This window comes from Microcebus murinus, chromosome 12 (genome assembly GCF_040939455.1).
Source record: "Microcebus murinus isolate Inina chromosome 12, M.murinus_Inina_mat1.0, whole genome shotgun sequence".
Taxonomy (NCBI): Eukaryota; Metazoa; Chordata; class Mammalia; order Primates; family Cheirogaleidae; genus Microcebus; species Microcebus murinus.
In genome coordinates, this window is record NC_134115.1 from 29,762,149 (window position 1) to 29,777,227 (window position 15,079).

Consider the following 15,079-nt stretch of genomic DNA (forward strand, 5'->3'; position numbering starts at 1 on the left):
AAAAAACTAGAAATGATTAAGCTTAATGAGGAAGGCATGTTGAAGGCTAAGACAGGCAGAAATCTAGGTTTCTTGCATGGAAAAGTTAGCCAAGCTGTGAATGCAAAACAAAAGTTCTTGAAGGAAATTAAGTGCTACTCCAATGAATACATGAATGATAAGAAAGCAAATGGCCTTATTGCTGATATGGAGACAATTATTGCTGTGGTTTGGATATATGACCCCTCCAAGCCTCATGTTGAAATTTGATCCTCAATGTTAGAGGTCCTATCTAATGGGAGGTGTTTGGGTCATGGGTAAGAGGTGGGGGTTGAGTGAATTACTCTGTTTGTTCCATCCAGAGAGCTAGTTGTTAACAAAAAAGCCTGGCACCTCCCTCCTTCTCTCTCTTGCATCCTACTTCACCATATGATTTCTGCACATGGCAAGTCCCTTCATATTTTGCCGTGAGTGGTAACAGTCTGAAGCCCTTACCAGAAGCAGATGCTGGTACCATGCTTCTTGTACAGTATGTAGAACCATAAGCCAGGTAAACTCCCTCCTTCATAAATTACCTAGCCTCAGGCATTCCTTTATAGCAACACAAAACAGACTAAGACAGCTTTAGTGGTCTGGATAGATGATCAAACAAGCCACAACATTCCCTTAAGCCAAAGCCTAATCCAGAGCAAGGTCCTAATTCTCTTTAATTCTATGAAGGTAGAAAAGAGGTGAGGAAGCTGCAGAAGAAAATTTGGAAGCTAGCAGAGTCTGGTTTATGACGTTTAAGGAAAGAAGCTGTCTCCAAAACATAAAAGTATAATGTGAAACAGGAAGTGCAAATGTAGAAGCTACAGCAAGTTAACCAGAAGATCTTGCTAAGATAATTGACGAAGGCAGCTACACTAAACAACAGATTTTCAATGGAGACAAAACAGCATTATACTGGAAGAAGATGCCATCTAGGACTTTCATAGCTAAGGAAGAGCGTCAATGCCTAGCTTCAAAGAATAGGCTGACTCTCCTATTAAGGGCAAATGCAACTGATGACTTCAAGTTGAAGCCAAAGCTCACTTACCATTTCACAAATCTTAGGGCACTTAAGAATTATGCTAAATCTCCTCTGTCTGTGCTCCATAAAAGGAACAACAGCATATCTACTGACAGAATGGTTTACTGAATATTTTAAGACCACTATTGAGACCTACTGTTTGGGAAAAAAGATTCCTTTCAAAATATTACTATTCACGGACAATGCACTTGGTGACCCAAGAGCTCTGATGGAGATGTACAAGGGAGATTAGTGTTGTTTTCATGTCTGCTAACACAACATCCATTCTGAAGCTTAGAGTAATTTCAATGTTCAAGTCTTATTTAAGAAATATATTTTGTAAGGCTACAGCTGCCATAAATAGTGATTCCTCTACTGGGATTCACCATTCTAGATGCCATTAAAAACACCTGTGATTCATGGGAGAAGGTCAAAATATCAACATGAACAGGAGTTTGGAAGAAGTTGATTTCAACCCTCATGTATGACTTTGAGGGATTAAAGACTTCAGAGGAGGAAGTAACTCCAGATGTGGTAGAAATAGTAAGAGAACTACTAGAATTAGGATCAGAGCCTGAAGATGTGAACCAATTGCTATAATCTCATGATAAAACTTGAACAGATGAGGAGTTGCTTCTTATAGATAGGCAAAGAAAGTGTTTTCTTTAGGGGGAATCTATTCCTTGGAAGATGCTGTGAACACTGATGAATGACAACAAAGGATTTAGAATATGACAAATCTAGTTGATAAAGCAGTGGCAGAGTTTGAGAAGATTGACTCCAATTTTAAAAAAAGCTCCACTGTGGGTAAAATGCTATCAAACAGCATCAAATGCTACAGAGAAATCTTTCATGAAAGGAAGAGTCCATCAACACAGTAAACTTCATTGTTTTCTTAAGAAATTGACACAGACACCGCAAAGTCCAGCAACCACCACCCTGATCAGTCAGCAGCCATCAGTATCAAGGCAAGACTCTCTACCCACAAAAAGATTATAACTCACTGAAGGCTCAAATGATTGTTAGCATTTTAGCAATACAGTATTTTTAAATTAAGGTATGCACTTTGTTTCTTTAAACATAATGCTATTACATACTTAATAGACCACAGTATAGTGGAAACGTAACTTTTATATGCATTGGGAAACCAAAAAACTTTTGACTTGGCCAGGCGCGGTGGCTCACGTCTGTAATCCTGGCACTCTGGGAGACCGAGGCAGGTGGATCACTCAAGGTCAGGAGTTCAAAACCAGCCTGAGGAAGAGCGAGACCCCATCTCTACTAAAAATAGAAAGAAATTAGCTAGACAACTAAAAATATATAGAAAAAATTAGCTGGGCATGGTGGCGCATGCCTATAGTCCCAGCTACTTGAGAGGCTGAGGCAGGAGGATCGCTTGAGCCCAGGAGTTTGAGGTTGCTGTGAACTAGGCTGACAGCACGGCACTCTAGCTGGGGCAACAGAGTGAGACTCTGTCTCAAAAAAAAAAATAGTTTGACTTGCTCTATTGCAATATTCACTTTATTGCGGTGGTCTTGGAACTGAACCTGCAATCTCTCTGAGGTAGGACTACACCTTACAAGAATCACCTGGAGGGCTTATTAAAACATCTTGCTGGGCCCCCACCCTTAGATAATCTGATTAAGTATATCTGGGTTCCCGCTCAAGAATTTGCATTTCTAACAAGCTCCCAGCTGAGGCTGATATCACTATTCAATTAGCACAGGCACGGAGAGATCCCTAGAATGAAACTTACCCACTTATATTTTATGGTAGCAAGATTATCTTTTTTTAACTTTATTTTTTGTACCTTTTTCAGTATGGCTTAATTTTTTAAAATGAATATGCCACCTCTACCCAAACAATAAAATCATTATATTAAACAAAGTTAGAAGAAAGAAACATTAACCATTTTTTATAACTACAATTTGTATGAAAGTTTTCTCTGAGCTCATTAACTTTCCTTTCTTCCTCTGAATGCTGAATTGTGTTTTATTAAACTCAAAATACAAGAGTTTTCCTCTGGAAAGTGGCAAAATTGGCTATGATGAAAGAAACTGATATTTGCTACTTTAAATAAAGGCATACAATATATTTTTTTCTCTTACCAGAGTCAAATAATTTAATATGTAACACCAAAATCTATATATAGTATAACCAATCACATATATAGTCCTCACTCCATATCTATGGGTTCCACATCCATGGATTCCACCCTGATCAAAAATATTCAGGAAAAAAAAAAGGATGGCTGCAGCTGTATTGATCATGTACAGACTTTTTTCTTATTATTTCCTAAACAATATAGTCTAACAACTATTATTGTATTAGGTATTATAAGTAATCTGGAGATGATTTAAATACAAGAGGATGTGAGTAGGTTATATGCAAATATTAATATTGCACCATTTTGTATAAGGGACTTGAGCATCCATGGAGTATGGTATCCTTGGGGATCCTGGGACTAATCTCTCATGGATACCAAGCAATGATTGTACTTAGAAAGTCTCCATTTTTCCTCAATTTCCATATTTTTAACAACTTTTGTTCCTATCAATAACCCTAAATCAATCAATAAAAACTTCAAATTCTACTAACAGCTTAAAAGTACCAAGAAGTATTCTGTTCATCATATATCTGCCAAAGAAAATGACAACCCGGTACTTTCCCTCTTTAGAACCAAAAAAAATTAATAACTCTAATGCCTTAATATTCATTTTATATATTCCTGTAATACATCTATTTAAAATGTCAAAGAACTATATTCTAGTTATTAATAATGTCATTTCTTACCAGGATCTGCTAATCCAGTGGTCTCTAACAGTATGTAATCAAATTTCCCCTTCTTCTGCATCAAATTCTCAATAGCTCTAAGGCCATTGTCCCTAGAGAATATCAAAGCATAATATACAGCTGATCATCTAAATACTTTTAAGCATTCATTATAAACATTTTAAAACATATTCAATAAGCTGAGACAAAAATATCTTTAGGCATGTGAACATTTAACACACTCCTAAGTTTCTAACATAATGTCTGTTCTATATTTGTCAATGAGAAAATAAGAGAGAGATGCATATACCCTGATAGGTAAAAAGAAATTATATATGTACTACTACTTTAATTATTAAAAGCAGAGGAAACTTTATCTGACTGAAGTCAGTCAGTAGCTGTTATTTTTATAGCTTTATGAAAGAAAAAAATCAACGTCCAAAATAATAATAAAATTTATTACCTACAGTAGTTTAATATAATAGCCAAAAGGACACTCCCATTAAATACCATTTCATTTTATTCTGAATAGGGTATAAGGTTTGAATTTCTCCTTTTTCCTATATTATCAAAAGTGTAGGAAAATACTTAATAGATTACATTTTGGTTGTTCAAGAAAATCTGTTATGATTTTATCCTTGCCAATACATTTGATTCAAACACCTAAGGTAGTAAATTATGTAGAAGAAATTTCATTCCTTAGAATCCACAAAATCAATACAAGTATTAATTTTCACGATTCATTCAACAAATATTTGATTTGCTACTACGTGTCAGGTATTCTTTTAGGCATTTGGTAGATTAGCAAACAAAATAGGCATTGTCCTTGGAAACTTAACTACAACTAGTGGAACACAGCATAAGGTTTTCTCTTTTTTTGATAGTCATTTATTTTTTTTAGAAACCTGAATACTTAGAAATAAGGTCTATGACTTATTAAATTCTGAATAATCATTTTTACATATGAAATAAGATTTTCATGCACTACAGAGAATATTAATTAAACCCTGACATCAAAGACCATAAAAATCTCAATAAAAGGACCAGAGCATTAGAGCAGATAGAAAAAAATAAGCAAGAAACACTTTAAGAAAATGCATCCTAATACATTTATTTTTTATTTGAAAATACAACAAACAAATTGTATAAATTTAGTTAAATTGCACAAGAAAATCAAAGCTGGAAATATAATTGATAAACATTTCTAGTAAACCAAAAGCACATAGTAAATACAGTCCTCACTTTACTGAACAGCAGAGGCAACCGTTTCCAAGTTCCAGCCACTCTTCATAGAGCTCTCCACCTTGGCTGACAGCTAAGGATTTCTCCACTGCACTTCCTAGAATAATTAACAAGCAACACTCTTTAGATTATGTTCACCAGCCAACCAAAAAAACAAAGATGAGGATACTCAGTAACAAGAGTAGATAGCATAGCAGAAACTACATTTTATAATTTCATTCTATTCATGCAACCTCAAACAGCACTCTAGATAATTTTAGCTTTTAGGAGGACTTAAGCCCCTAAAAAAGTAAATTCAAAATTAATAAACAAATCTACTTCCTCTTTAGGCCTGTTACTTGTCCACTCCCATTTCTTAACAAAGTAGTTTTCTTAAAGGCATTTTTTTCTTGTCCATGGTAAACTTTCTAGATAAACTAGAATGTTTTATATACTGGTTTTTGTATGCCTTTCAACTTAAGATACTGCTGTTACCTGGGTTTTTTCTCCTTCATTATTCCCCTAAATTATTGGTTTCTATTAGACAGACTGCTCAGTATTCCCAGTACGAGTAAAAACCCTAGTTCCTTTTGAAAAAGTTTTTTGTCAGGGTACTAAGTATTCATTTAAAAATTAAGCTTTTAGTCAAATACGCATAAGTTTCCTAGCAATGCTTAATTAAGAAAGAATAAAGTACATTTGAGATGCTTGTTATAAGAATGATTTTAAATGTTTTACTTTTCCTCCAATAAATAAATATACCAAAGCCAGGGAAGAGTTCTAAGTGTCTAGTAAAGCAAATCGCAAAAAAAAAGAAAAAAAAAAGTTTTTCATTAAAAAAATTTTTTTGTTCATATTTCAGTTAGGTGATGATAAAGAGCTTTTAAAGGGGTTGCTACAGAATTCAGGCTATGCATTAATGAAACATTAAGGAAAATATTAAGAATGCTATGAAGGACAACACTGTGAAAATGATCCCAAAAAATGAAGAAAGCTAGTAAGAAATAATAAATGTAATTCATGTATAATAGATTAGGTAATAAGAAGCTAGGGGGAAAAAGACTATTATTAGAAATCTTAAGATTTTTGTTTAAAAGCAGTTTTCTCTTTAGTTAATTGAAACCAGAAATGAAGTTTAATAGGCTTCCTATCCTGTTCATAAAACCTAGCTCTTTTACCTGTTTACAAGTGAAAAAATCATACATGTTAAGAAAGAGTCCAACAGAAATTATGTTTTTGGCTAAAAGTGAGCCTTTATTACAATTCATACTTGTGAAGAAAACTACTATAAAGTAATCAAAGTATTGTGTCTATTGCTGCATAGATTTTTTTTTCCAGTTTAATATTTAAGACAAAAAATTAAGCAGCACATATATTTTCACAGATAATTTAAGGTACTTGAAAATGGAGACAATATGTCTAACTTATATTTAAAATCTTTAATTTTAACTGCTTTGCAGATAATAAACATTCAACAAGGTGAACTTATAACAACTGAACCATTTTCAAACATCTTTCAGGAGTTGCAATAAACAATATAGTCAGTACAAAAGTACCTTTCTAATTCCTGGGGAAAAAAAAACTTTGTTTCATGTGTTTAGATTTTTACTTCTGGATTCATTTATTTCATATAAAAATCTAATTTTCAGTATGAATTTCACAGTTATATAAAATTTTAAAGAAACTATCCAGTTTCAGTATCCCAATCCATCTAAAGCTTCATAGAAATTAATCTATAATTTTTCCAAAGCTATCCACGCCAATGTGTTCACAACAAAATACCTTATAATTTCATTTGTAAATAACATGTGTAAATGTGGAATAAAGTCTCCTATAAATTTTTGCAACATGCAATTTATTGAACTTTACTTACCTTCCCCAAATTCATTTAAAATGACTGCTATTCTTTTGCTATGTTGTTCTGTCAAAATATAGTTTAGAAGTGTTGTCTTCCCAGCACCTACAAAATACATTTGTTTTACATAATTCAAAGACTAATTTTAAAGGCACAAAAAAATATAGAGTCCTAATGTTTTGAAGAATTTGCATGCTATTTTTCATATATTAAAAATGGTATAAAAGCTTCTAAGGGAAAATAAAGCACCCTTTGAAAACTATTTCAAAATGTTTTATGTAGACATAAAACTTGAGAAATATTTACAAATACTACTATAAGTCGAATCACAGTTTTTCAATATACACAAAATAATATGCCTCCTTCATTCAATACAATAACATAAGGGCATCTAAATCTTCTATTAAACAAGGAATTATTGAAGTAATGGCATCCAAGGAATTAAGTATTCATGATGTTTATAAAATATAAAATATTTACATCCTACTTTACATGACAATGTTTCTGGACCAAGAATATATGGTTTACTTTCCTAAATTTTACACACCTTTGTGTAAAATTTTACACACCTTCTATTTCAACACACAATATTAACCAGACACAAATTCAGACTGAATATATGGCTTTTAATATGCTTAAAAGAATCTATGTAAAAGTGATTTTATGAAATGGGGAATTGGGACACATTAGCATGCATGGAATATTCAGCAGGTATTCATAAAGCTATACTAACTTTATCCAGTAGGTGGCATATTAAACCTAATATGTTCCTCTCAAGTAGAAGGAAACATTACACACCAAAGCAGAGTGGGGAAAGAAAGAGAAAAACCTAACAGTATAGAAGTGAAGTTCAACTGTATGAATATATCACTTATTTATCTTTTTCTGTTGGTAGACGTTTGGGTTGTCTCTGGTGTTTTGCTATTACAAACAGTGCTGCTAAAACCTTTTCCACATAGCTTATACATGTCTTCTGAAATACATTAAGTTTTCTAGAGTATAACTAACTAGGATGGATTTGCTGAGTATTAGGGTATTACTGTCATCAACATTTTTAGGTCAGATTTCCTTAAAAGCTTTTGAAGAGATGAAAGTTTGGAATGATGGTTTAGATGATGCTTATAGTGCTTTAGGAAGCTCAACATAAATGTGAAGTATAGAATGGAAGGGACAGACTTTAAGGAGAGAGGGCAATGAGGAAGTTCTTAAAACCAGTCCAAGCATGAGATAGTGGTCCTGAACATGAGTGTTTCACAGGGCAATGACAGTGAAAATTGAAAGGAAGGGGTGGGATATAAGAAACCTTCCAACAGAGGACTTACTATTGCTTAATAATTAACCATATTATGAAGAAAAACTTTAAGACATAGTTCATTCATTCAAAAGTATCTACTTATGACCAAGATTTATGCTGGCCCTTGGTAAAAAGTGAAAAGACAGTCTCTGCCCTCATGGAGCTTAAAAATATTAAAGGAAGGGGGGATGGAGGGGAATTCAGATGAATAAGGACGCAATTGTGTCACAGGATAATACATTCAATAGATGTACAAAATGCTATGGAGAACCTAAGAGGACATCTAGCCAGAAGAGTAACAGTAAGAAGAAAAGCACATATTCCAAGGACTAAAGTAGTTGGCATGCTCAAGAAGTAAAATTAGTTCAATGTTGTTGGGCCACAGTTTGGCAGGCTGGAGAGGTTGGCAAGAGCTAGAACATATAGGTCCTTGTAATTCATGTTAAGGAATTTGAACTGTAACCCAAATGAAAGCCACTGAAGGATATAACACAATCAAACTGACATTTACAAAGATCATTAGGGATAACATAAAGAGAACATACTGAGGGGCAGCAAGACTCAAGACTAGTTAGGAGGCTTTTAAGAGCATTCCAGGTGATTGGGATCACAGGAACAGAATGATTTCAGGGGATTGTAACATACGAAGTTTTTTGACATGTTAAGTTTGAGATATCTGTAGGACATAAAAATAGAAACTATATGGGTATGAAGTTAAAGATGGGATGGGGTGGGGAGGGACCTTAAAAAGAAGCCAGACAAGTAGGTGGTGGAAAAATCAGAATAAAATGTAATAGAAGCAAACAAAAGTATTTCAAAAAGAAATTATTCAAGGATAAGGAGTAAAACTATCCCCTAGATCTGCAACAAGAAGGTTGGTGGCATTAGTTCTCACTCCTGAGCTCCAGGCCATTATCTCCAATGCTTTACTGACCTACCAGTGAGCAAAATGAAGATGGCCAAAGGGGCAAGTCTGACGTATTCTGTTTTGGACAAGGAATTTGCTCAACTTCTCAGTAGAGCAGCCCTTGAACAACAATGAGGAAACATCAAAAATCCATTCCTTTATAAAATTAAGTCCTGAGTAAAAAGTAGGAATAAATTTTACAGTCTACAAGCCAAAAATAAAAAAACACACCAGTGATTTAATTCTTTTTATTTAAAAAGGCTCTCAGGTATCCCAAGTTTGTATTTGTCTCTAGTAGCAACACCTAGGAATAACACTTTTTCCCTGAAGTAGCATTATTTATTTACATTTCTTAACTTTTTCCACACTTTTATTATAGGCATGTATTTATTTGAACCCTTCTATTTAACTGTAAGGTTTAAAAGTATTTCTCAAACTTTTCCAATGAAGAATCTCTGGTGTTTAGTAGCATAAACTGTCCTTCAGGAAATTATACCGTGTTCACAAACCCGTGGTTTTAAGTATCCCTGGACACTCCCAAACGTCCTTAGTTTGAGAGACAGTCTTGAAGGGCAAAGACTGTATTCTTACTCTTTATCCTACAGTGGTTTGCAAAAAGACTTAAAAAAAAAAATGTTTAGGGCGGGGAATACTTCCCACTAATAGCTGGAAGCGGAATCTTCCAAGGAATGGCCCATGTGCCAGGTATTTACAGACAGGACATGCTTCAGTGGCAATAGACTTAATAAGGTAGGTGTTTCCTGCCCCATTTCGCAGATGAGAAAAAAAGCTCAGACAGGTGAATGGTATTTTTTCCATTTTCAGGCGAGGTACAAAAGCTTCAGAAAGGTGAGATAACTTGTTAGAAGTCACCTGGACAACTAGGGGGCGAGTCCGGGCTTCAAAGGCTAACTTTCAATCTCACTTGAGAAATGTGAATCTAAAGCAGAAGGGTCTGGGCCATCGTTAAAACCCCGAAATGAGAAACAAGCCATACAAGGAGCAACTGACCCAAGCCCCTGCCTCAAAGACATTTGCTTTCGGCCAGGAGGCCCCGGTGTCTAAGGAGAAGAGGCACTGGCAGCCCCCAAATCCCAGGACACCAGAGTTCACGGCATTTTCTGACCGGGATGGTTAGTTACCTAAATACCCTGTGATAATTGTGACTGGGATCTTGGCGCCGAACCCAGACTTTTCTTCCTCCTCTCTTTGCTTCGTCTCAATGGGAACCAATTCAGGACAGTCCTCCTCCGCATGCTCCTCTTCCTCATCCACAGCTCCAACAGCCTGTAACATCCCGGCCTACAGCACAAGTCTGCCGCGAGTCTAGAGCTGGGACCCAAACACCAAACCACAGCGGCGCACGCATAACACGCCACTCTTGGCCAGGACCTGACGTCATTATACTGCGACGGTAGCTCCTCCTAATCAAGCCTGGTAACATGAACACCGGCTGAGGACCGCCTTGCCCCTTGGCCACTCCCCCAGGGGAGCTGGGCACGCCTCCGGGGCGTGTTCTCCAGCCCCACCCTGAAGAAGGTGCCTGTCCCGTCTGGGGCTTGCAGTCTTAATAGCTGCTGGCTGTGGGCAGGGATGAGGCCAGGCTGACTGGAACCTGCAGCAGATAGCCTGACCTAACCAGTCCCAACAGGGCATAGACTTTGCCAACTTGACGTTTTTTAGTCTCATTTTAAAACTATTTTTAATTCATAGGGGAAAGAATGGAAGGTTCTTACACTACAACATTCATTGTAATTATTCTATCCGAAAGACAATTGGTGAAATTCTTTTCTTTTTTTATAATTACGTACTATATACGTATATCCAAATTATTGCACTGTTCATGCATTACCTTTTTTACTTTTCTTTCTCATTGTTTATTTGGACCTCAGGTAACCTGAGTTCATTAATCATATTCGTTGTTTCATGACACTCTTTCATCCATAACCAATGGAAAGCCTTCCTTCCTATTTATATAAATGTATAGTGAACTCCTTTGACCTCATTCCTAAAACAAGAAGATTACTAATAAGTTACATATCTATGAGCTCCTCCCCTATTCCAACCCATAGCCTGTCCCACAGCATAATAACTGCAATCATGAATTATTTCAGGATTGCTGATTATTCCTTCTTTTCTTTTTAGTTTTATCACATATACTATATATACTTACACAATGTGTTGTTTAATTTTGCTTGTTTTTGAACTTCATCAAAAGAGTACCATACAATATACAATCTCCTGGGGCTTTCAGTATTTTTCAGCACCACTACTGCATTACAGTCTATTGTGTGGCTCTACAGCAATTTATTTATCCATTTCCTGGAAGTGGTTTTCAGGTTTTGCTCTTATGAACAAGGCTGCTATGAACATTTTTCCTGGTGTATGTGTGCTCAGCTTTCCTTGGGTGTCTATGTAAGAGTAGAATTGCTGGGTCTTATATTACACTTTACAAAAAAATGCACAATTATTTTTTCAAATCCAAATTCATACATTTTCCCAACAATGTATAAGAGATCTAATTGATGTATATGTTAATATTATCAGACATTTTTTAGCTTTTGCTAATCACTTGAGTACAAATTAATACTTCATTGTGGTCTTTATTTGCATTTCCTTGGTTACAAGATCAAGCATCTCCTCATGTGTTTGGGCCATATTCAATTCTTAGAACAACCCTATGAACTGCTTGCTATTACCTCCTTTTTAAACATGAGGCACAGAGAGGTTAAATTTTTGGCCAAGTTAAGTCATAAAATCTAACTGATGCAAAAGCCGTATTTTTTATTACTATCCTAATGTCAAATAAATGGTTGATTTCTTCCTTCCTTCCCTGAAATTCCCCATAAAATATACTGCGTGTATTTCACCACTTCTACTGATGTGTATATATATCTTGAAACTATTCTTTGGTATAACTGTCACACTACTGCAGAACATATTTAAGAGAGAGGGTTTCAGGAGTACAAATGAACTTATCATTATACTCACACATATGCTCAGCCTCAGAAATCAGGAGTTGAATGCTTTGCCAGCTCTGACAATGTAGTCATGGACTAGCTAAGGAAGAAATAAGACAAATAAATACCTGGAGCCTGGTGGTTGAGTTCACTTTATACTGCCAGAGGAGAGAAGTTGTGATGGACAGCCCGAAGTAGATGGCATTAAGCCCTTAACACAATGATTCACAACCTTTTGGTTTCAGAAATGCTATGTAATATTGGGGGTTTTTTGGCAACCTAAAGGAAGTAATATTGTACCCACAGGCATCTCACTATTTACTGGGTGACCCTTCAGCACTACATGACTGCCTGAACAGAGGCTATTATAGTCCTGACCACCTTCTTTTACGTATCTTTCAAATAAATTCTTGTACATTCCCTTACATGGCTCTGGCTGAAAGTTATACTAAAATCTCTCATCTCTCACGAAGAACAACCTGTGCCCTATGAGGCCAGCTCAGTCAAGGTAGCCAACAAGCATTGCTGTAACAGTATGGAGCCTCAGAGCAAAAGGAGTTTTAATATCTGTCATAAGTTGAATGCAGGCCGGGCGCGGTGTCTCATGTCTGTAATCCTAGCACTCTGGGAGGCCGAGGTCAGGAGTTTGAAACCAGCCTGAGCAAGAGCGAGACCCCGTCTCTACTATAAATACAAAGAAATCAATTGGCCAACTAATATATACAGAAAAAATTAGCCGGGCATGGTGGCACATGACTGTAGTCCCAGCTACTCGGGAGGCTGAGGCAGCAGGATTGCTTGAGCCCAGGAGATTGAGGTTGCTGTGAGCTAGGCTGACACCATGGCACTCACTCTAGCCTGGGCAACAAAGCGAAACTCTGTCTCAAAAACAAAAAAAGTTGAATGCACCTAAATGTCTAACTGACAGACAAATAACTGTGAGGAACAGATAAATAAGGTATAATATATCCATACAGTGGAAAATTATTTGGCAATAAACAGAATGAAGTATTGATGGCTGCTACAAAATTAATCTCAAAAACATGCTAAGTGGAAAAAGCCATTCACAAAAGACCACATCTTATATGATTTAATTTATATAAAATATCCAGAATTGACAAATCTATAGAGATATAAAGTAAATTAGTAGTTGCCAGGAGCTATACGTTGAGGAAAGACTGCTAATGGGTACAGTGTTTCTTTGGGGGTGATGAAAATGTTCTAAAATTGGTTATGGTGATAATAGCACAACTCCGTGAATATACTAAAAGCCATTGAATTGTACACATTATATTAGTGAATTGTGTCATATATGAATCTCATCTAATAAAGCTGCTATTGTTTAAAAAAAATTAAAGGCTGATCTGGGCATCAAAATGTGGGGGTGCCAGTGTGCCCTGTCTTCAGCAGTTTCAGGTCCTGACCTTAGGCATGAATATAAAGATTACAGCTTGATAAAATTTTTCCTTTTTAGTCTGTTCCCATATTCCTGTTCAGCAAAATACCTTATCCATGGATTCTGTAGAGTTCTGGCATTTTCTTTTCTGACTCTATTAACTGGAAAGAATTTAGCAAGCATCATCTGAGGAGAGGGTTTTGATTTACTCAGATATATGATCTGTAATCTCAGCTCTCCCAGAATAGCTTGGTATGACTTTTTTAAAACTTCTATCATAACAGGATTTACCAATTTTATCTATCCTGAATGAACTTTTACCATTGTCGTTAAATTAAAAATGCTTTTTTAAATAAGTAAAAAATTTCCTGGCCGGGCGCGGTGGCTCACGCCTGTAATCCTAGCTCTTGGGAGGCCGAGGCGGGCGGATTGCTCAAGGTCAGGAGTTCAAAACCAGCCTGAGCAAGAGCGAGACCCCGTCTCTACTATAAATAGAAAGAAATTAATTGGCCAACTGACATATATATATAAAAAAAAAAAAATTAGCCGGGCATGGTGGCTCATGCCTGTAGTCCCAGCTACTCGGGAGGCTGAGGCAGAAGGATCGCTCGAGCCCAGGAGTTTGAGGTTGCTGTGAGCTAGGCTGACGCCACGGCACTCACTCTAGCCTGGACAACAAAGCGAGACTCTGTCTCAAAAAAAAAAAAAAAAAAAATTTCCTAAGTATGATATGGTAGAATCTATTATAGTTTCTAATGTCACTTAAAATTTCATCCTCATTTAGTTTAACAATTTTATTTAACCCCATTTATTTTATGGCAAAACAACAATAATAATAGTAATATGTTGAGTCCTTACCATCCAATAGGCATTGCGTTAAGCACCTTAAATGTATTATCTCATTTAACGCTTCAAGGTAAATATTATTTGCATTCTCATTTTATAGATGAGGAAACTGAGGCTTAGAAAAGATAAATATCTTACTCAAGGACATACAATCAGTAAATGGCAGCCCTGGAGCTCAGTACAGCTCTGCCTGACACTAATTTCCATGCTCTTCTAAACCAGAGATCAGCAAACTTTTTCTGTAAAACCACATAGTAAATATTTTAGGCTTTGCAAAGCCAAAAGGCAAATTTGAGGACATTGTATACGTACTTACACAAGAAGAGAGAAAACAAATTTCTACAAAGTTTGAGATTTGAATGCATATGTTAAATAAAACTCTAGGAGGCTATTGTTTTGGACTGAGCTCCTACTCTAGGCCCCAGCAGACCAAATAAAAATGGAGTCACTCATGCTAAATGCCACATAATCAAACTAAAACTTTAAGGAAACAGAGTAGATCCCAAAACAGACCAGCTTTTTTTTCTTCTTCTTCTCTCGAAAACAGGAGATTCCAGCATAACAAGGAAGTCCTCTCTGCTCTCAACCTTACAAAAAAATAAGCTGAGGTAACTTGATGGTAACTGATCAATTTTTTTTCTATTGTTCTGTTTCCTTGTTCCCACCTTACAAAACCCACTGTTCTGCTATTTCCCAATAAGTTTAGAAACCAAATAAGTCCATTGACAATGGTGACAGAGTGATGTCAATGCCTAAAGTTTTAGCAATTTTATTTAACCTCTTAAGAACTAAGAGGTT

The 15,079-nt window shown here is 35.9% G+C and overlaps 1 protein-coding gene across 2 annotated transcripts in view; it reads right to left on the minus strand.

Annotated features, from left to right (window-relative positions):
- The window catches only part of LOC105856589 (zinc-regulated GTPase metalloprotein activator 1C), a 44,204-nt gene extending 29,327 nt beyond the window's left edge, over nt 1–14,877 (minus strand). Inside the window, exons 1-5 of one of the 2 annotated variants that reach the window (XM_076008649.1) lie at nt 14,795–14,877; nt 12,071–12,139; nt 6,897–6,983; nt 5,045–5,141; nt 3,824–3,915 (exon numbers count right to left, since the gene is read on the minus strand). In XM_076008649.1, coding sequence (XP_075864764.1) covers nt 3,824–3,915; nt 5,045–5,141; nt 6,897–6,983; nt 12,071–12,074 — 280 coding nt within the window. In that variant the 5' untranslated portion in view covers nt 12,075–12,139; nt 14,795–14,877. Of the gene's footprint in view, nt 1–3,823; nt 3,916–5,044; nt 5,142–6,896; nt 6,984–10,221; nt 10,482–12,070; nt 12,140–14,794 lie in introns of those variants that run through there. The other variant, XM_020289298.2, reaches the window with a different exon arrangement.
- Nucleotides 14,878–15,079: the final 202 nt, after the last annotated feature.